The sequence below is a fragment of the Heterocephalus glaber genome, unplaced genomic scaffold (genome assembly GCF_053883595.1).
Source record: "Heterocephalus glaber isolate CG9 unplaced genomic scaffold, H.glaber_assembly_v1.0 deba00001481, whole genome shotgun sequence".
NCBI lineage: Eukaryota > Metazoa > Chordata > Mammalia > Rodentia > Bathyergidae > Heterocephalus > Heterocephalus glaber.
This window is the reverse complement of record NW_028258317.1, coordinates 13350943-13373306: the sequence shown is the minus strand read 5'-3', so window position 1 is coordinate 13373306 and position 22364 is coordinate 13350943. Positions and strand designations below refer to the sequence as shown.

General features: G+C 39.0%; 1 protein-coding gene across 2 annotated transcripts; it reads right to left on the bottom strand.

The window, feature by feature from the left end:
* Window positions 1–909: 909 nt before the first annotated feature.
* Window positions 910–21753, bottom strand: Hemgn (hemogen). 2 transcript variants are annotated; one of them, XM_021244584.2, is made up of 5 exons: window positions 21054–21753; window positions 12274–12406; window positions 9406–9499; window positions 3596–4737; window positions 910–1047 (listed from the first exon to the last, which is right to left on the bottom strand). In XM_021244584.2, exons 2-5 carry the CDS (start codon window positions 12350–12352, stop codon window positions 944–946), a joined length of 1419 nt encoding a protein of 472 aa, XP_021100243.1. In that variant the 5' UTR covers window positions 12353–12406; window positions 21054–21753; the 3' UTR covers window positions 910–943. The 2 variants fall into 2 exon arrangements, with proteins under 2 accessions (XP_021100243.1, XP_021100242.1); XM_021244583.2 differs by having other exon boundaries at window positions 21066–21753.
* Window positions 21754–22364: the final 611 nt, after the last annotated feature.

Genomic DNA, 22364 nt, shown 5'->3' with positions numbered 1-22364 from the left:
GTTGTATGCTGTTCTTTTGAGCATCCCTTGAACTCACACATCTCTGGTTGACATACAATAATGCTGCTGTTCTCTCCTGTGCAAATCTTCCCCCATCTTTCAAGGTTCAACTCCAGCAACAGGTGAGTGTTTCCTCTATTGTATCTACTATTCACATGGCACTAATGCTTACTAGTTTCTTTTAGAATTATAGGTTTTCTGTTTTATTCTTCCATGAAACTACATTGACCCCCAATAAGCAAAGACTGTTTGCCATATAGATCTTCTAACCCCTACAGCTCTATGATGCTGTCCATACAGTTAAGCATATAGTTTAATGTACATTTTGCATAAATACAATATTTAAAAAGTAAAAAATAGAAAATCCAAATTCAAATACAAAAAGTAAACTACATTCATCATTCCAAAATATCTTTTAAGGAGCCTCAGAACAAAAATTATTCAGATTAGCTAAAAGAAACAAAATATGGATAAAATTTTGATGGTACTGTTATATCAATAATTGAACAACTTTGACAAGAAAACTATATACTTCCAAAATATAACCACTTTTTTGCTCTTAAGAATTAAATGTTTGTTGGCTGGGGATTTAGCTTAGTGGTTCCGGTGCCTTCCTCGAAAGCGCAAGGACCCGAGTTCGATCCCCGGTACTAAAAAGGAATTAAATGTTTGTTATTAGAAGGAAAAATTATTCAGCCTTCCCTTGTCTCTTCCCTTCACACACACACACACACACACACACATATATACACACACACGTGCACACACACACAAACATGTTTTTGAGTCTTAAAAATGTTAGTCTTCTCAAATATAAAAGGAAAAGAGACTAAGTTAAATTATTCATGAAAATTGTAGGTATTTCTACAATACTTTGAGAAAAACACACATAAAATATTAAGATGTACATTCCATTGGATTACAACTTTATGGTTGAACATTGTTAAAACAAAACATAGTTATACACATCGTTTTCTGGATGAATCTCTTGAACATGTGGAATTGCTGCTACTTCTGGTTCTTCTACTTTGGGTTTTTCTTGCATTTCTGTAAAATCAAATAAAATACAAAAATAGATTCAATAAGTAGTATTGAGACAATTGACTGTCCACTTGGAGGGAAAAAAATCCTGCCTCATATCAAGCACAAAAACAAATTTCAAGTAGATGAAAGTTTTGTTTTATTGCAGTACTAGGGATTGACCCCAGGGGCTCATGCATACTAGGCAAGTGCTCTACCACTGAGCTACACCCCCAGCCTTGGCACAGATTTTTAAAATATCATCATGTACAGTGCTGGTAAAGGTGTAGAGAAAGGGCACTTATATAAATTCTTGATTTGTATTAATTGCCACAACATTTCTAGAGGCCAGTCTGAATATATCCAGACTTTTTTTTTTCTTGAGGCAAAGAGTTTCACTATGTAGTTCAGGCTGGCCTTAAACTTACTATGTAGCTCAGGCTGACCTCGAACTCACAGCAATCCTCTGCCTCAGCCTCCAGAGGGCTGGGACTACAGGTGTGGGCCACCACATCCAGCTCAGACTTTAAATATTAGTACTGTGGGCTGACCAATTCAACTTGTAGGGAATAATCCAAAAGATAATCAGACAAGCTTAAGCTTCCAAAACCCCAGTTTCCTTATACTGTATACAAAGTGGAGATATTACTGATTCCATAGGGTTTAAAACATTGAATAAAATAATCTGTGTAAAACATTTAATCTATCTAGCACACAAGAAGTACCAAATAAATGTTAAATAAATAAATTTTATTCCCAATGATGTTGAACATTATGTATTAGTAAAATTTGACAATGTAGTTGTTTGTTGGTATAAGGGTTGATTGAATAAATTATTGTACATTCAGATAGTACAATATTACACAATATTACAAAAGACATCGTAAAGACAGCTAGATTTCCATTTTTTTTTTCTGGTACTGGGAATCAAACTCAAGACCTTGCCAGGCAGGTGTAGCTGAGCTACATCCCCAGCCCAAGATGGCTATAATATATAAGATAAATTGAAAAAAGTTACAGAATTGTTTTTTAAAAATTAAAAAACAACAACAGCCTTAACATTGGGGATTGGAGATAGGAGATAGTATCATGTGGACCTTTTTTTACTCTATATCCACTTGTTTGAATTTATTATAATGAACACATTACTTTTATAATTAGCAAAAGAATAGAGTCCCATTTGTTTGGTAAGGCAAAACCAAAACTAAAATTAGCATTAATTGCTTGCCCATATTGGCCTTGCTGAGTTTAAATGATTAGGTAGGACTCCCACCAGCACAGGGAGAGTTTTATACATCTGTTTTTAAAAATTTGTTTTGAGTAGTTCCTCAAAAGCTGCATTACTTGGAAACCAATTAACACTATATTTTTGTTGCTCTCATCTTTTAGCAGAAAGAACAAATAAGCTACCAAATAAACCCCAAAGGGGTTTCTTCAGAGAACAGTTTCCTGAGGATAAATACCTTGTATGGTCTGAGAGATTCAGACCATTTCTTGTTTTTGTTTTTTGTTTTTGTAGTGCTAGAGATCATGCATGCCAGGCAAGTGCTCTGCAACTGTGCTAAACTTCCAACCTTTAGCCCACTTCTACTGTCCACAGTATTGCACAAAGGGAATCAGGATTCTGTCATGCCCCTGAGGCAAGTCAAAATAAAGAAAGAGGGCTGAGCATGATGGTGTACACCTGTAATCAATCCCAGCACTCAGGGAGGCTGAGGTATGAGGATCATCATGAGTTTGAGGCCACCCTGGGCTACATAGCAAGTTCAAGGCCAGCCTGGAATACTTAGGGAGACTCTGGCTCAAAACACCAAGAAAAAAAAAAAATCAATCACATTTTTTTTTAACTGTGCTGGAAGCCAGGTGCGGTGGCACAGGCTTGTAATCCCAGCACTCTGGGAGGCTGAGGAAGAATGATTCCAAGTTTGAACCCATCCTGGGCAATATAGTGAGAGGTGTCACAAAATTTAAAAAGAACTGGGACTGTAGCTCAGTGTGAAGGCCCTGAGTTCAATCCCCAGTACCGCAGAAAAACTCCAACATACTTTGCTGAAGAAGCTTTTCAGAAATAAATCTGAAATAGAGAGGGTTTTGGTGAAGCTGATAAAGCCTACCACAATGAGTTCCCTAGTTTCCAGGATCACACTTTACACTTTTGTAACTCCATCAGTACTTTGTAGTATGAATTCACATGCCATTACTTTATCAGGAAAATTAAATCTCCTGGAAGAACTTCATTCATCTAGTTTTCTTGTTAATCTAGATTTCATTGTGCTTTAAAATAATTGTGCTCATAAGTCACCCTATATTGAGTTCATTTCACTGATGATAGCTTCTTAAAATGAGTAGTATATACAAGTACTTACTATGCAATACTTGTATTTTCAATTAGTTTTTTTCAATTCTTTGGAAATTTGCCAAGACAAACTTGCATTGCATGACAAGTATTTTTTTACTTGAAAATAGATAATCATAGCCATAGTACCTATTGAAATAACTGAGCATTGTTAAACAAGGTTGTAAATTGCTACTCTGAGTGAGATGTACCTATATTGTTGCTATAAACACCTCCTACCTTGAGGAAGAGTATAAACATCCTTAGCATCTTCTCCATGTGCTTTAGGATCCTGGCCTTGGGGCTTGCCTGTTTCTTGGTATGGTTCTGGAAGATGTTCTTTAAGTACATGCTCATTTTTATATGTTTTAGTAGAGAGGTCTTCAGGCTCATGTGTTCCTTGGTATATTTCAGGTGAATATTCTTCAGGCCTAGGTGTTTCTTGGTTTATTTCAGGTGAATATTCTTCAGGCCCAGGTGTTTCTTGGTTTATTTCAGGCAAATATTGTTCAGGCTTGGGTGTTTCTTGGATTGTTTTATGAGAGAGACTGTTAGGCACATTCATTTCTCTGTATGTTTTATGAGAAAAGTATTCAGATTCCATTGTTTCTTGGTATGTTTTTGTAGAAAGGTCTTTAGGCTGAGCTATTTCTTGTGTTTGGAGAAAGAAGCCTTCAGTCTCAGCTTGATCTTGTCTCAAAGTGGGTTTTTCTGGTCCAGCTGTGGCTTCGTCTGTGTCCTCTGCGTAGTCTCTAGGCACATCCAGTTTGAGGGCTGCTTCAGGAGTGCACCCTTCCTGGTCAGCAACAACTTCATAGGTTGTAGAATAAGGGGCTTTGGGAACACTTGTTTCTTGGCACATTTGAGGAACAAGGACTTCAGACTGAACTGTATCTTGCCATATTTTGAAAGGATGAGCTTGAATCACAGCTACTTCTTGGCATGTTTTAGGAGCAAGAACTTCAGGCTGAGCCACATCTTGACATACTTTGGAAGAATGGTCTTGAAGTACAGATATCTTTTGGCACATTTTAGGAGCAAGGTCTTCAGGTTCAGCCATATGTTGGCATGTTTCAGAAGAATGGTTTTGTACCACTATTTCTTGGCACTCAGAAGAATTTTCCTGGTATGTAATGCTTTCTTGAGGTAGTTCAAAAGAATGTTCCTCAGCCACAGTGTTTTTTAGGGAAGCTACCAAAGCAGGGGCTTCAGCTACTCTCCCACGTGACTCATTTTCTTCCTCTTTAGGTACCAGTGCTTCCTCCATCATTTTCTTTGCTATTTGTGACGGAGGCTCTATCTTTGGTTCTGCATTTTGTTGTCTCTTCGGGCCTTTTCCTTTTCCTTTTCCTGTTTTTTGCCACTTGCGTTTCTTCTGTTCTCTGCAGAGAGATCAGAATTAGTGTCAGCAGCAGGACTACAGAATTCAAATAAATACTCTTATTAACAGTTCCAGGATCTTACTGTTTTGTTGCACCACCTTGAACAGGTCTCTTAATCTCTTTGGGCTTCACTTTCCTTATTTGTACAATGAACAGTGCTACATGATGTCAATTGTTAGGAGAGGAAATGTTCCTCCAGGACTTTTTGACTTTAACACCTTGCACACCAGTGTTCTAGTAGCAGTAGCAGCAGCAGCAGCAGTAGTAGTAGTAGTAGTAGTACTAGTAGTAGTGGTGGTGTGTGTGTTAGCATATCCTTAAAGTTGGGTTATGGGCAATGTATAATTCCTGTATAAAATAATAGAGGACAAGGCTGGCATGGTGGCACATGCCTGTAATCCCAGCTCTTGGGAGACTGAGGCAGGAGGAACACTGTGAGCTCAAGGCCAGCCTTGGCTACGTAATGAGTACAAGGCCAGCCTGAACTGTACAGTGAGACCCTGTCTCAAAAAAAAAATTACATTCTGCTCTATGATTTCGTCTCTTTGAGTTTAGTGAGGTAGACTCACTACTCCCTGGGTAAACTGATCCACCTGAGTTTCTGATCTACAATGTAAGCATGGCTCCTCATCTGTGCAGGCTGCAGGTGGATGGTGCATATGGCTTGCTTGTCTGATACAGTAGCTTCTTTAAGGAATGTTAAGTAGCTATCGAATATATCAAATGAGGTGTACTGTAAGCTGAATCAAAAGCTGCATGAAAAAATTATTGAGGTTAAGAAGCCTGGTAGAATGGCATGAGTGACCTTATTATACCTAATTAATAGATTAAAGATCTAGAAGATGAAATAAGATATATGCGAATTGCAGCCAATGACAAATTGTTAGGCACTGCAAATATAACCAAATACAGATGGCTAATACAGATGGGCTGGGGGAAAGGGGGAAGGTACTATAAATAAGCATTTCATCATTTTTCTAAACTTATTGAAATTCTGTTCCATGCTACCCCACTCTGTGGAGCCTTCTCTAACAGACCACAGACACCACAAGACTGAAATGCTCTCCCTGCTTATACTCCTATAGCAGTGATGCTGAATCTATGGCACATGTGTTGTTTTTCTTTTAAGACAAAAGATGTTAATGTATTAGTTGTTTTTTCTAAACTAAAACTTCAGTTGTCAGATTTAATTGCAGTGATGGCACTTTGTGATAAATTAGTGAGTTTTGGGTTGCATTATCAGCACTTGTCTCTAAAAGGTTTTCTATAGGATTTATTGTGTCATGATTTAAGCCAGGCTGCCTCGTACTGTAGTTATTTCTGAAGAGACCATATTTCTTTTAGCAAACTAAATATTCTTTGGAGATAAAGCCAGTGTTTCTTGTATCTTTGTAGTGTTCATAATTCCTTGCACATTTTTTAAGAATCCACATCATTCTACATTTGCATATGTTTGAAATTTTTCATAGTAAAATATTTAAAGATTACTTCACTAAAAACAATTTGAAGTCAAAATCATTTATATATTGTGGTGGCTCATTCCTGAACTCTGGGCATCTTAGGCAGGAAGATCACAAGTTTGAGTCCAGCCTGAGCAATTTAGGAACTTAGTAAGACCATATCTCAAAATTTTTAAAAATGAAAAAGGGCTGGGTATGTAGCTCAGTGGGAAAGCCATGGGCTCAATCCTCAGTAACACCCCAAAAAGGATAAAAAGAAATATGTAAAATAAATACTATCAAATAAACACTAAATAATATAAATATTATTTTGCTATTTTATATAATTAAATAATAAGAATATTAAATATAAGAATCCTATAGGAGAAAAGGAAATTGAAGATGATGTTCTGGCACCACAGCATTTTGAACTATTGCTCCAAGTAACCAAGGTAACAAGACAAATTATAAAGCTCTTGTTGTCGGGGCTTTTTTTTAAAGATGACATATCTGAATTCTTCAGTAAATATTTATTTTCCCCTAGATATTAATTATTAAATAATATGTTATATAGATTTCTTTATGGGGAGATCTGAGTAATATAATGGTCCATGTCTTCCCTGATAGTTTTCAAAACAATACAAAAGTTTTGGCATGGCCTAAACTCTCTCCTGATTGTGGACAAGTCACTTAATCTCTCCCTGCCTTGGCTTCTCTGTATGTAGTATGTAATAATATCTGCCCAACTGCATGTAGCAGTTGTAAGAATGACACCTAACTTAACATAGATGAATCATTCAAATACAGTAAAACTAGTTCTCTCATATTCATATAGAAACATTTATAGTCCTCCCTATGTGTCTGGCACTGTTGTCAGTAGCTAACTTCTGTAATCTCACATCAACCTACGAGGTGGTTACTATTATCTCCATTTGGCAGATAAAAAACTGAGGCACAGAGAAGTTTAGTAATTTGCCCTGGGTTAACAACTAGGAAGTGAGGAAGTCAGGCTTTATATCTAGTTGATCTGGCCAGTCTGCCAGTCTCTGAACTATTACGCCATGCTGCCTCACTCTGAAGACACTAAGGTTTCACCATGTATGTGTGTTGTGATGAAAAAAGAGGGCCTAGCTCTCAATAACATAGAGAATGTCACCACACAAGTCTAGCCAACTGCCAAGCTCACCAAGGTGTCATCTACTTCAGAGAATTCCTCAGACTTGTGCCCTCAGCTCAGTAAACTTGGAGAATCAATTCTGTCAGCACAATGACACAAGCCCTGTTTGTTAGGGGCAGAGCTCACTGACTAGGCACAATAAAACTGATAACTAAACCTAAAGACTAATTTTTAAATGAACAGTGAGAAGTACAAAGTCACTTAGCAGAGGGTGCTTAGGATGGCAAATGAATGTAAGGTAAACAAAGCCACTCTTACTCTGTGGGAAACCCAGTAATGATCAGAAGTCTGGTCAATGGGTGTAGAAGTGGGGAAGCTAACTGGATAACCTTCAACAGGACCCAAATATGGAAGTTTCTGCTATAAAATCATGGTTGCATTCCTGAAAATTCTCACCTGAGAAGTCATGCACTAAAAAGTAACAGTGGTTGGGGGGGGTGACTTGGAACAAACAACTCAAAACCTATACAATCTTTTAACATTAACAAAACCAGTAATTGGTACCAAGAGAGAAACCTTGGATAATTCAGATAGGCAGTCTCTGATGGCTGGAGTCTGCCTCAGGGGATAGTGAAAATGTAGAGAAGCAACAGTGTCGGGCCAGGGATTTAGCTCAGTGGTTCTGCCGCCTGCCTTGAAAGCGGAAGGTCCTGAGTTCGATCCCTGGTACCAAAAAAAAAAAAAGTGAAAAAGAACTCAGAATGAGAAGCAACAGTGTCATTGTAAGCTCGTAGTCACTGGACCTTAAGCTGGCCACAACGGTAAATGCAACCTGCCACATGGCGAGAGCTCTGCAAAGCTGGCACACCTCTCTGGGGAGGGAGCCCTGGGTGCAGGCTGAAAAGGATCCTGCTTTCATAGTGGCCACACAAGGGGCCCTTCCCTCTTCCGCTGAAGGTTTTAATTCTGTTTCCACTATTCTGGTCCTTTTGACTAAGAAAAATGAACCGACACCACTTCCACATTGTACGGGCATCATTTTCCTCTTTACCAATCATATGTGAGCTAACAGGCATTACAGAAACATCTGAGGTAGCAGAACAGACAGCCCTGTTCTGGCGGGGAGTGAAAAATGCCCTTAATAAGAGGGCAAGCTGGGCACAGTGCATGCCCATAGTCCCTGCACTTGGGTGACTGAGGCAGAAGGATCTTTTGATTCTAGGAGTTCGAGACTAGTCTGGGCAATGCAGAAAGCCTATCCCAAAAAAGGCAACTAAATTTTTAAATGAATGCTTTGCAAAATCATTCTCAAGTGGGGATGATTTTCTCTCCTTTTCCCCAAATCACCCCAGAAGACATTTAACATGTCTAACAAGATATTTTGGCTGTCTCAACTGGGATGGGAAGAAAGAGGTGCGATTGGTTTCCAGAGGTCTGAAAACAGCATCTACAATGCACAGGACAGCCTCCCAAAATAAAAAACTATCCTGCCCATAGTATCCCTGGTGCCCAGGCTCTGTGGGCTCCCTTTTTCTATCTCCAAGCAAGCAAGTCCATTGCCATAGTCATGTTCTAAATGAATGCAACTGATGCTGCCTAATTTATAATCACTTTCCTGTACTCACTCCCTGAGCTTACATTGGTGACATTGGTGGTAGATTATTATTATTACTACCGAAGTATTTGTCACTCATTTACAATGTTTGGGGTTATTCTGAGCTGAGAAAAATCATACTTAGTGACCAAGGGTGACACTAATAGAAAGCTCCTCCACAATGAACTGTTAACAAGATGCTTGTATGTCTACACATATATTACCAGGATAGCCACACACCAGGATTCTCCACCACATCATTTGGTTGCCTGGTGCTTTAATTAAAAGAGACCAGGGATAAAATTCTGTTGCTACAACTTTATGGCTTTAGGCAAGAGAGTTAACTCGTTGGAGATTAGTTTCTTGGTTTTGGTTTTGGTGGCTTTTTTATAAAACAAGGATAACAGCACATCATGCATAGGGTTGATGCAAAGACAGAAGTGTGTTAGTGCAGAACTGCTCACCACATAACCTATGCTGGACAAATATTAGTCCCCTTCCCTGGTGATATACCATACCGAAATGCCCATTGTGAAGTTTGCTTTTCTTGTGCTTCAGCTTTTCTTTTTCTGAGTTGTTCTCGGTTCCGCAAGCTCCAAGTTCCAATGATTTCTGTAGGATGAAAATGAAAGTTACTGGAGGGAGAGATGACATGTGGTATCGGTCAGCAGAAGAGTCCTATTGCCAAGTGGTGGAATCCCTGTTCTGGGTTTTTCTTCGAGATTTTGAGGGCATGGGCCATATCCTTATGCCTCCAGACAGAATCTAGGGTAGATATTTAGTAAATATTTTTTGAATAGAAAGATCAGAGACCTACTCAGACATGGTATTTGTACATTAGTATGCTACCAACCTATTCATGTCATATATATTCAACATTGGACCTAACAATTGAATTTCATTTGGTTCTCATCCAATTCAGTTGGTGACCAGAATCATGGAAAGAATTAAGTTCATGAACCACTATATCACTGTGTCATTCTGCTATCTTTAACATAATAACCTGGTTTCATTTTATTCCTCATTTCCATCTAGACCATACATACAAAGTTGTAATGATAACATATCACAGTTTGTTTTAACCTGACATTATATCAGAAGTATTTCTCATGAGATAGTCATCCTATGATTTTACTAATGTCATAGTACTTAATATAGCCAATGCACTCTTATTTACCTGGTTTATATCCAGCATTTAGGCTGTCACCATCATATCAAAACTACTGCACATCGGACCAGAGATTTAGCTCAGGGGTTCCGCTGCCTGCCTCACAAATGCAAGGTCCCGAGTTTGATCCCTGGTACCCCCCCAAAAAAATTCTGGGGCTGGGGATTTAGCTCAGTTGTTTCCCCACCTGCTGCACAAGTGCAAGGACCCAAGTTTGATCCCCGGTACCAAAAAAACAAAAACAAAAACTACTGCATATCAAACTATTGCCTTGCATATCAAAAACTATTATAAGTGTATTCATTGCATACAACTTTTTCCTCTTTTCAACCTTTCCTTTAAGATAGTGTTTCTTCAAGTTCTTTAGAATATTAAGAATATTATCAAGCTAAATGAGATGGGCCATACTTGTAATCTGAGCTACTCAGTAGGCTGAGGCAGGAGGATGGCAAGCTCAAGGCCAGCCTAGGTGACTGAGTAAGACCCTTTCTCACCATAAAAAATAAAAAAGGATATAGCTCAGTGGTAGAGCACCTCTGCGTTCAACCCTAGTACCCTCAAAAAGAGTATTATCAAAAAGTTTCTTCTCTCATCTGAGTTTGAGAAAAGCAAATGGGTGGGCCATGTAGAACCTCTTAGAGCCTGTGGAGTGATGCAGATGTGTACCATGGCACCTTTTTTCTCTTAGGGTAAAGATTTTTTCCCCCTTGTACTAAGGATTGAACCCAGAGCCCTCTCACTGTGGTACACCCCCACCCTTTCCCAATTTTTAGACAAGTTTTTGCTAAGTCACTAAGTTGCCCAGGCAAGGCTTGAACTTGCAATCCTCCTGTCTCAGCCTCCAGAATATCTGGGATTATAGGCATGCACCATTGTGCAGTGCTAAGGACAAGGTTCTCTTTTTCTTTTCAATTTTAATCTTATATTTATTTGCTTATCTCTTTATTTTTATTTAATTTAATTTTTATTAGTACATGTTGACAGTATGTAATGATTACACTCATCATGAGGAGTTGGTACATGTACATAACACATCTTAATTATTTTTACTCCCCCTGCTCCCATCTCTCTCTCTCCATGTCTTGGTCCCCTACCCATTTGTAAATCTATTCTCTGTTTCCTATTATCTCTTTCCTTTTGCTCTTTAAATTATTTTTACTTGATTTTCTCGTATAAGAGAAACTATGCAACATAAAAGTTGGTGTGTCTGATTTATTTCACTTAACATTATTGACAGACTAGGAGTCTTCATAGGGAAAAATTCTACTTTTATTTTTACCAACTTCTGATTAGAATTACCATTTCCTACAGTTATGAATATAGGTAACAAATCACAATAATTCTAGTAGTATGTGATTTTGTTACCAAAAGAAATAAGATTTTTTCATATACTGCTGTTGTTTCAGATGCCTTAAAAATATCATTTATTAGACATGATTTGTTTGATTTGACACTATGATTATTAGACCCACAACTGTATCTTGTTATTTAATGCCTCTATAAATAAACACATATTATTGTATCATAATTTTAAAATGTTGATTATTAATGTAATTGCTTCCTTTATAATCTGTATACTCAATTTTATATATTTTTGGTTTTGTTTGGGCTTTTTTTTGGTACCGGGGATCGAACTCAGGTCCTTGCACTTGCACAGCAGGTGGCAAAACCACTGAGCTAAATCCCCGGCCCTCAATTTTATATATTTTAAATGTTTATTCTAAGAAGGGATCTTGACCTCATCAGAATACCGAAAAGATTCATCAAACCAAAAAGTTTTAAAACATTATCTTAGGATGTCTCAAGACCTCAAGTTCTGCAAAACATTTTGCAAAATGCTACTTTAAAACAGATCCCAGGACTGAGATTAGGAATCAAAAGTGTAAGAACTACTACAGTTGTTACCATCTATTTCCAGATCACTTTCCAAAAGTTAGACCAAATTTATGCTACCATAGAAGCGTAGGGGTATATTTTCATTATCTTTCATTTAAATGGATATCTTATTAATAATTTGTTATTACCTTCTGTTTCTCTGGCTTATTAGAATTTTAGCCCTAAAAGTCATTTCAGGTGGTTCTATAACCAGTTCTTCCCACCTAAGTTTATATGAATGTTCTCAGTTGGCCTCTTTTTTTTGCCAGATTCATAAAGAAGAAAATAATTACAGTCCCAATTCCTCCCAGCAGCCACCACTTCTGAAGGTTTCTTTCTTTACCTGGAGTAGGAGTCTCTCTTTGATGATGGTCAGGTGTCTGTTGGAGCTGCAAATGAGACTGATCCTCTTCCAAGTCCATCTTGCTGCAATATCTTCCTGTTATTTGGTCTGGCTTCCACAAGCAGCCTAAAATCTTGTTAAAAATATTTTTTAAAAACCTAACACTTAAAAAAAACCACACATATGTTCCCTTGTCACTTGACTTCCCGCCTAAAAGTTTTATCTGGGTGGGCCACAGCTGCAGATGAATTCTTCTTTCTTTATCACACTGCACAGGTATGAGCAGGGGAATGGCTGGTACTGCGTCCTCATCCCTGGGCACAGGTTGTTATTGATACAGGAACCTCTGTGGCACAGCCTGGTACCCGCAGCCTCCAGAACAGCAGTCATTTGGTTCTATCTGCCAGGAAGTATCTGAACTCCTTTCAGGACATGCAATAACTGTACTGGAGGTTGTGCCATACCAGGCTGTGGCCACAGGGCCTCCTTTTACAATACAGAGGTGGCCTAGTATAAGCAGAACACTGAACGAGGTTCCAGCTCAGGAGCCCAGGGCAAGCCACTTCCTTTTTCTGTGACTCTCTCCCTTATTTGCAAAATGGGCAAATAATCCACCTTGCCTATTTCATATTGTTGCTATAAAGTATATGTGTAAAATTAATTTTACTTTTTTTTCTGGATGTGGCTTTTTCTGCCTTAATATGTTGCAAAATAACAACATGAATACATCGCAAAATATGTTGCAAAATAATGTGATGTCTCACTGTGTATGCTGTTAAGACTTAGACAATAAATAAACATCAAGAACCAAATTAGGAATTCAAAGCCAGTTTGTATCTTTTTTTGCTCATCCTATCATTCATGTGATTCAAAATAATCGATGAAATCCACTATTACTCATCCGAGGGAAAGTCTGAAAGCGTTTCTTAATGGAAAGATCACCACATTATGTTCCAGGAATTAAGCTGAAATCAAAGGAACTATCCGATCTCCAATCTATCATCCCATCTGTGAAGGCAGGCGGCACAGAGGACCATGGCTCCTCAGAAGGAATGCCGAGTGCCTCCTAGACGAGGCACCCAGCCTAGGAGTCATGGGGTTAACAGTGTGTGCAACAGCCAGATTGAAATGAAGAGAATTTGTGTTCCAGTGTTGCCATTCTGCACCTCAGTGACTTTAGGCGAGCTAGACAGTTAGCCATGGAGCTGGTTTGCCTATCTGCAACATGACGACAACGTAAGTATCTATTGATAGATTTATTGGGATGGTTAAATCAGATAATGCCTAAGAGGCATTTTATATATGCCTAGCATATTGAATAAGTGGCACCTAACACATTGAGCTTCTTAGTAAATGTTAGCTGCTTATATTAATAATAAAACTATAGTAACCAGATTTTAGTAAACCAAGTCATAGTGTAAATGCATTGAAGAAACTCAGAAAATCTGAAGGATAGCACCTGTAATCCCAGCCATCAGGGAGGCTGAGGCAGGAGGATTCCAAGATAGACCCAGGCCTAGGGAGCTTAGTGACTTAGCAAGATTCTGTCTCAAAATTTAAAAAATTTTAAGGTCTGGGGATGTAGTTCAGTGGGAAGGCCCTGGGTTCACTGCCCAGTACTAGGGAGGTATGGGGGCGGGGTGGCACAGACCACTATAAACCAGGTATGGTGGTACACGCCTAAAATCCCAGCACTGGGAGGCCTGCATAGCTTAGCAAGACCTTGTCTCAAAAATAAAATAAATATGGGAGGCCAAGGCAGGAGGATTGCTGTGATCAGTCCCAGCCTGGATTACATAGGAGTTCAAAGCCAGCATGAACTACACAGCAAGACCTTGTAATTAATTAATTAATCTGCAGATATTGCTCAGTGGTAGAGTGTCTAGGGGTTCAATACCCTCCAAAAAAACAAAACAAAACAGAAACAAAAAAAGCCACATTGTAATGTGAATAGGCACTCCCTTACATCCATAGTCTAATTTTGTGTGTGCACTCTTTCTTCCTGTTGGAACCCAGGGCCACACACACATGCTCTGCAAGTGCTCTGCCTTTGAGCTATGCCTGCAGCCCTCACCATCTCAACACATTAAGAACCACAAGAGTCTGGGCTGGGGATTTAGCTCAGTGGTTCTGCCGCCTGCCTTGAAAGCATAAGGTCCCAAGTTCGATCTGCGTTACCAAAAAAAACAAAACTGGAAGAGTCCAAAATCATCTAGTCTTTCATATAAATATATTTTTTTTTTCATTTTTTGAGACAGGTTCTCACTATACAGTTCAGCTGGCCTTGAGCTCACTATTGCAGCCCAGGCTGGCCTCAAATTCGCAGCAATCCTCCTACCTCAGTCTCCTGAGTGCTGGGATTATAGGCACTCCTTTTTTATATTTGGAGAAACTGAGAACCAAGGAGGGGAAGGATTCACCGGTCCAACATTTTTATTGCCAGTACCACCTCTTACTAATTCTGAGTTGGGTCATGTTTTTTTTATGCTTGATCCTGCCTGGGTATGAAAATTATGTGTAGAGGAAAGGTAAGAGAGAAACAATTTCTCAAGCACTCTGAAAAGTATGGAAAATAACCTGACACCCTAGTACCCATGACTAAAATCTAAACTGTTTTTTAATAACCAAATCCGAATGCCTAGCTTTATGTTTCTCAGTTTCCCAGGTTTTCACTTAAATAAATCTCTATATCTAAAAAGTCAGATGATTCAAGGAATTCCTATTCAAGGGAATCCTGGGAATGGCAATATTCTTTGTAATTTATCTTTTGAAAATTTTGGATTTTCAGATATAAGATTTAAAGATCTCAAAGTAACTTTGAAAATTATTAAAGTGTTTAACAGTTTAACATAGCATTTAAAATATTGGTCCTTTTGGAATGTTTCTTTGGTTTTTGGTCTCTCTTTTTTTTTTGACACTGGGGATTGAACTCAGGACCTTGTGCTTGCAAGGCAGGTGGCGGAACCACTGAGCTAAATCCCTGACTTTAGTTTTTATTTTTGAAACAGGTTCTTACTAAGTTGTTAAAACTCCCCAGGCTGGGCTTGAATTTGCTGTCCTCCTGCCTCAACCTCCTAGAGTGCTAGGATTACAAGCATGCACCACCAAGCCCAAATGGGATGTTTTAATTCTTGCTAGTTAGATTATTTCTTACATTATGATAGCTCAATAAAGTAACTTTACCGAGTTGCTCTAGGATACCTTCTGAGGATACAGAGGTACTTAAATAGGATTATTCTTAGAGTTTATAGTATCCTGTGCAACAGTTCAGCAAGCCTGACTGCACACAAGGCTGTTGGGCTACACAGGTGGACAGTGTAGAACCTGAGCTCTGAGTGCCAGAGACTCATGGAGGAGAGAAGACATACATCTTTATTGTAAAGAGATTGTATTTAGATTCTTCAGGCCCTGTGACAACTTCCTCAGTTGATTGCACCCCTGCCCAGTGTTCCCTATATCTAGAAGCAGAGTGTAGAGGGACTAGAAGAGGTGGAGTCGACTCAAATCAACAGCAAACCGAGGGCAATAATGGGTGGAGGGGACTAATGTGGGGGGAACTCTGGTGCAAACAAGATTAGAAGTCAGGCAAGGTGTCTGGTATGATAAGCAGAACAGAGCGGGAATTTGGGACAGAAATAGCCATACAGTTAATTCATAAGCCATAGTTTGTGGTCTTTTTCTATCGGGAAGAAAGTCCAGAGTTATTACCAGAATATGAAACATTAAGCATTAAAGGCCAGATATTTTAAACAAATGCCACCTTGTTCTGAAGTTTTGTGTATGTGTACATAAAACTTCCCTCTTGGCCACAAACTCCTGGGGGCATTACCTCTCCTGAGTCACCTTTTTGTCCACAGTGTGGTCTCATGGGCAGCTTGGGCCCGTCATTCCTATACATGCCCTCACTCCTGGACACAAGGCCAGCTTTGTGAACATGCAGCCTGGGGTGGTAGTATGCACAATTGAGGGGATAATGTTGCTGCAATACCATCATCTGTCCTGAAGGTCTTACAGTCATTCAGCCTATGTGCTGGAGATACAGCAATTAAGAGGCAGAGCCCTGGGCTGGAGATGTAGCTCAGTAGCTTAGCGGTAGAGAGTGCTTGCCTAACAGGCACAAGGCTCTGGATTCTAATCCCCACCACCACCACCAAAAAAAAAAATTTCTGCCTTTACAGAATCTACATTTTATTTCATTAATTTTTTTTTCTGGTACCAGGGATTGAACTCAGGACCTTGTGCTTGCGAGGCAGGCGTGGTGCCACTGAGGTAAATCGCCAGTCCAGAACCAACATTTTAATGGAGAAGATAAACAAACAAAATGTAAATATATCAGATGGTAATTAAAACTTTGGAGAAAATTAGCCAGAAATGATAGGAGGGTACAGGGGAGGATGATGGTAGCTGCTTTTTTTTTCTGGGATAGGATCTCACTACATTATCCAGGCTGATCTCAGACTCCTGAGCTCTCAAGTGATCCTCCTGCTTCAGCCACCTGAGTAGCTGAGACTAGAGGTCCATGCCCATATACCTGGGCTGCTCTTCCAATAGTGTGGTCTACTACAACTCTACTGTGACTGGTGAACAGGATGGAAGGAGGAAAGAGGCCAGCTCTGCTGATATCTGAGAAGACCTTCCTAGAACAGGGCACCAGCAATGGCCTACGGAGAGTGGCAAGGAGAAGGGATCAGAGAGCAGCTTGTTGCCCCTAGTAGGGATTTCTGCTCTGAGGGAGATGAATAGTTATGGGATGGTTTTGAACAGTGGAATGATACAGACTGACTTGAAAGTTTAAAGGATTATTCCAGCTACCATGTGGGATAGGGAGGAGGTGGGAGCAGGAAGACTGATCAGAAGGCCATCACAGTGATCCAGGTGGGAAACAATGATGGCTTGGACTTCAATGGTAGTGGGGAAGTGGTAGTGAGGTTTTGGATTGATGTACAAACTGAATATGGGTTGAGGTTTTTGTATGAGCAAATAAAAAAATAGAGCAAGACTAGGAGGAGCAGACTTGGAGATGATCAAGGGTTTACTTTTAGGTGTATGAACAGATTAGAGAGAACACAGCAAAGGAGCAGTCAGTGGGACAGAGGAAAAGCAGAAGTCTTGTGTTCTGGAAGCTAAAGTGAAGAAATGTTTTAAGGAGGAAGGATTGATCAAACTGTCAAAGTTTGCTAACAGGTGAAGTAAAGCAAGGATTGAGAATGGTCTTATCAATGTATTTCCTATAATCTAGTTCAGTTCAATTAATTACAGACTGTAGTGCTCAGAGAGGTTAGATGGAGTCTTAGCCAAGAGCATACAACTTGGACCAGCTACATAATTTGCTGGGGCCCAGCACAGAATGAAAATGCTGGGCTTCTCCTTCAAAACTTATTAAGAATTTCAAAATGGCTACAACAGAAACCCAGCACAAGGTCCTACTTTTGCAAGTGTTTCACTGGATGCTGGGAGCATACTCATAAAATAGCTGTTACTATACTCATTTCTCAGATCAAGAACCTGATGCTTGCATAATGTAACTAAGGTCACAGAGTTAGACTGGTAGTCCAAATCTGACCCTCTTCCTACTAGACCAAACTAGGTATTGAGGAAAGGAGCTGTTGTCCTGCCTCCTGACCACCTGGAGCAAGAGAACACATTGCCAAGAACTCCTGCTCCAACGGTCTTTATGGTGTGGTTAATAAAGGGAGCATAGGGAAAATAGTTCAGCCCATATAGTGCATAGTTTAGTGGCCAAGGCTAATGTCATTTTAGGCTCTAATGATAGAATTTTAGAGCCCCTAAATCAGGGAAATGAGAGTGCTGCTACACTTTGACTTGTCAAACCCCACCTGGGGTGTCATACTGTGAAGACTATGTGAGTGGTTTGAAGCATGTATTGAAAGACCCAGGGTAGAAGGCTCTGCCATTTCCTGTCAGAGTAATTTGGGGAATATCTCTTAATTCTTTCTGATCCTCAGTTTCTTCCCCTATAAAACAGAAAAGTAATGCCTCACAGGGATTCTGTGAAGACTAAAGAGATCCTGAGAGCTTTATATGAAATGAAAAGCATTGTGTTGATGTCAGACCTATAAACTCAGGCAGTGTTAATAGTATTATTTGGAGTGTTCTAATGATGCATTTGGGCACTTTCCTAAAATACGTTTGGGTAGAAAAGTCAAGGAAGAGAAGACATCATGCACTTGTTTATCTTTGCGTTCCTTCCTGGCGAAAATATTTTCTCAAAGCTTCTGAATTCTTCTCAACAAATGGATGGAGCTTTGTTTTCCTAAGTAGGAAAGGAGAGTTTCTTGTGTCCTACTCTCAGTCTGTGGTCATGTGATAAATAAGCTCTGTCTCTGCTAACACAGATGCTACTGTACGAGTACAGATAATGTGTTCTGTAACTTCAGAACAGCAGGAGCCTGGCTTCCATCTCATTTCTCCACAGCCCCTCCTCTGGCCTCCTCCACTAATAGTGCCTTCTGTGAACCACTTAAGAGTTTGCCCCCGAGGGTCACTTGGGCAGCAAGTTTGTTTACATACTGGCTACTCCCAGCATCGCTTTGAAAGGTGTCATTTCAGCCAGTTGATTCTTCTTTGCAAGAGATACACTCGTACATCTGTTTATTTTTTTATATTGACTATTTTTTGCATACTCTTTATTTAGAACATTGTATTCACCTTTGATGTTTGTTTCTAGTGAAATCTAACAATAAGTTCTGGTTATTTTCTTTTACTAATTCATGTTCATTTTGTGAAAAATAACTTGTAATTTTGTGCTACAATCTATAAAAGCTCTTATTGTAAGTATATTAGATATAATTCCTATACTTCTCCAGAACTCATTGACATTCTTTTACAATACAAAACGGACACATCTGGGACACTAAGACTGAATAGGAAGTGCCAAAAGATCTGCAAAAAAAAAAAAAAAATTGAAAAAGGGACAAATATTAGCAGATCAGAGAGGAAAATCTGTATTATGAAATAGAAAGACAAAAAAGATGTCTCTTATTGTCAGCTATTCATAATACAGAAATGATAGAACTTGAAAGAAGAAATGAAACTTTAAAAATTCCAGTAGTGGTGGATGATTATAATAATTCTATGAGTGGTGTTGACAGAGTTGACCAACATCTAACAATCTATCTTGCAATCAAAAAGCAAGGAAAGGGGTTGGGAATTTAGCTCAGTGGTTCTGCTGCCTGCCTCCCAAGCGCAAGGTCCTGAGTTGGATCCCTGGTACCAAAATTTAGATTAGGTCTAATAGACCGAATAACTTAAAAATACAGAATAGCGAAACGTCAACCAGTCTGTCCACCATCGATGTCTTCACCATTACATTTAGCAGGTAGACATTTTATTGAAATTATACTATCCACAGAAAAAAAAGGAAAGGCCAACATGACAGTGTCAGGTATGTTGTTCAAAGAAAGATGATAATGCAAAAAGAATTTGGAAAGAGACTAGATAGTACTGTCCAGATCATAAAATTGTACTGTATATTGAATGTTTTAAGATAAACCATACACAGAAAAATTATTGAATACATTTGATAAAATTGTCATTTTTGCATTTCCTGTTATATTGCTTTATAAAAATAATTGAAAAAATGTGCAATTGTTGGTGATCCTTATTTAAATATTAGACTGGCAAGCGGTTAAAATATACACAAGTAGCCATATGTGAATAATCATGGGCAAGTGGATATTTATCTGGGGAAGGGTAATTCTGCTTTCACCTTGAGCCACCATCCTATTTCTGTCCTTTTGTCTGGGAACCTCTTGAACTCCAGTGTGTTCTCAGGACCTTTTCCTGCACCACTTCCTTCCTTGGCACTACAATCTAGTTTTTCCTTCCACGTGTTATTCTCTCATAAGTCATCTGTGATTTCCTAAAGGCCAAACTCTTAGTTCTTTCATTTTGAGCTGTCTGCAGCTCATGATTCCTCGGAATACTGGAAACTCACTCCACTCTCAGTTTCTATATAGGCGTGTTTTCTACCTCTCTCCTCCCTCCTCACTCATAGGCTTCTCTTTCACTCTCCTAGATATAAGAGATGTTTTCTAAAGATGAGCCCCTTTCCTCTGGACTCTCACCCTCAGCTGATCCAACTCCATGCTTTTATTTATTACAAGATATGATCAAAATATAAGGTAAATGGGGGCCGGGGATGTGGCTCAGTGGCACAGTGCCTGCCTGCCAAACACAAAGTCCTGAGTTTGATTCCTGGTCCAAAAAAAAAAACCTAATTAATTAATTAAAACTAGGCTATTCTGTGTTTTCTTTCTGTTGCAATAGTAGACCTGGCTGTACATCTTCAGAATTGTTCTTTACTCTGTCTCCTCATACCTTTATAGAAACCAAGAGCCAGCAAGTTTCCAGGAGGACATTGAGTTCTCACTCAGTTCTGTTGATTGATTCTCTCAAGGTCCCACATGTTTGCTCCCTCTTTTCCTTTCCCTTGCCACCAACTTCAACCTCTCAGGGAAAGCACTGGAAAAGCTTCTTAAGTGGTGTACCTTCTTCCGCCTCCCCTCATACTCCCAAGCCCATTCTGCACAAAAAGCCAGAACATTCTTCCTATAGCTGGCTCTGAACCAGTCATTACCGTTTTTCAATTCTGTAAAGTCACAGTGCTGTGTGTAGAATAAAGACTAAACACCTTGGTCTGAAGTTAAAGGCCACTTCCCAATCTCCCCAACTGCCTTCCTGAAACCACGCAGAGTATCAATTAAATAACACCATTTCCCCTCCCTATTTTGCGTGAATCTTTCCAACTCCCACAGTACCTTTGTGCATACCTTCTGGTTGTTTGGTGCTCTGCCCTGTGTCTGGCCATCCAGGCAGTGGGTGCTTGCTTACATCACAAAACCTTTGATGATGGTGATGATGATGATGAGATGTTAGCCACTCTACAGTGTCTTAATGGGTACCTGACACTTTATATGCATCATCTCATTTATTTCTTTTAAATAACATCATCCCCATTTCACTGGTAAAGAAACTACTGTTATATCCCTAGCCTACATAAATGCATGTGTGGTAGAGTTAGGGCTAAAAATAAGGCTGTCTGATTCTAAAGTTTACAGATATAACTTTTTCTTTCCTTGAGTACTGAAGAGAGAATTCAGGGACACTCTATACTAGACTATATCCCCAGTGATTTTTATTTTTTTAAAGGCAGGATCTTGGTATGTAACCCAGGCTGGCCTCAACTTTGCCGTCCTCCTACCTCAGTCCCCTGACCCCCTACCTCAGCCTCTGAGAGCTGGGATTATAGGTTTAACCACTATTTACTAATGATGTTTCCTACCTAGAAGTAATCTGTCTTTTCTGAGCTATAATCATACCTGCTTTCAGCTTTTTTGGTAAATATCACAAAATATTTTTATTTTATTGTTCATGTATATACTTCTTTTCTACTATATTAATTTGTTTCTCTTTTTTCTACATTCACTTAGCAAACATTTATTGAACACATTTCTTGACAACCCCTTTGCTAAGGCTTGAAAAAGAGAAATCAAACAAGAATCTTTTCCATCAAGGAAATCACAATTTAACTGAGGGTGATAGACAATAGGTTAATTTTAATTTAGAATAAAATATATCATGATAATTTTAATATCAATTTTTTTGATTTTTATATCAAAATTTTTTAATGTTCTGAGGATAAAGATTGCTTAATGCTACTATGGGATTGGAAAGATAAGGCTACTACTGATGCATCCTATGACCTTTATTTATGTATTGTTTTATATTTCTAATTGCCCCTGAATGACCTTGGTGTAAGTAAGTAAGTGGAGTTGGGAAAATAAAGATTCTCTTTCTCTCTCTCTCTCTCTCTCTATATATATATATATACATATACATATATAGATAGATACATAGATACATAGATAGGCAGACAGACTGACAGATAGATAGATGGATGGATAATGGGGTTAAATTTTCCCACTTTTTTTGTTCAGTACCAGGGATTGAACTTAGGACCTTGCGCTTGCCAGGCAGGCACAACACCACTGAGCTACATCCCCAGCTTCCCACTCTTCTTTCATGGGAGCAATAATAGCCAATATTTATCATGCACTTGTTTACCATAT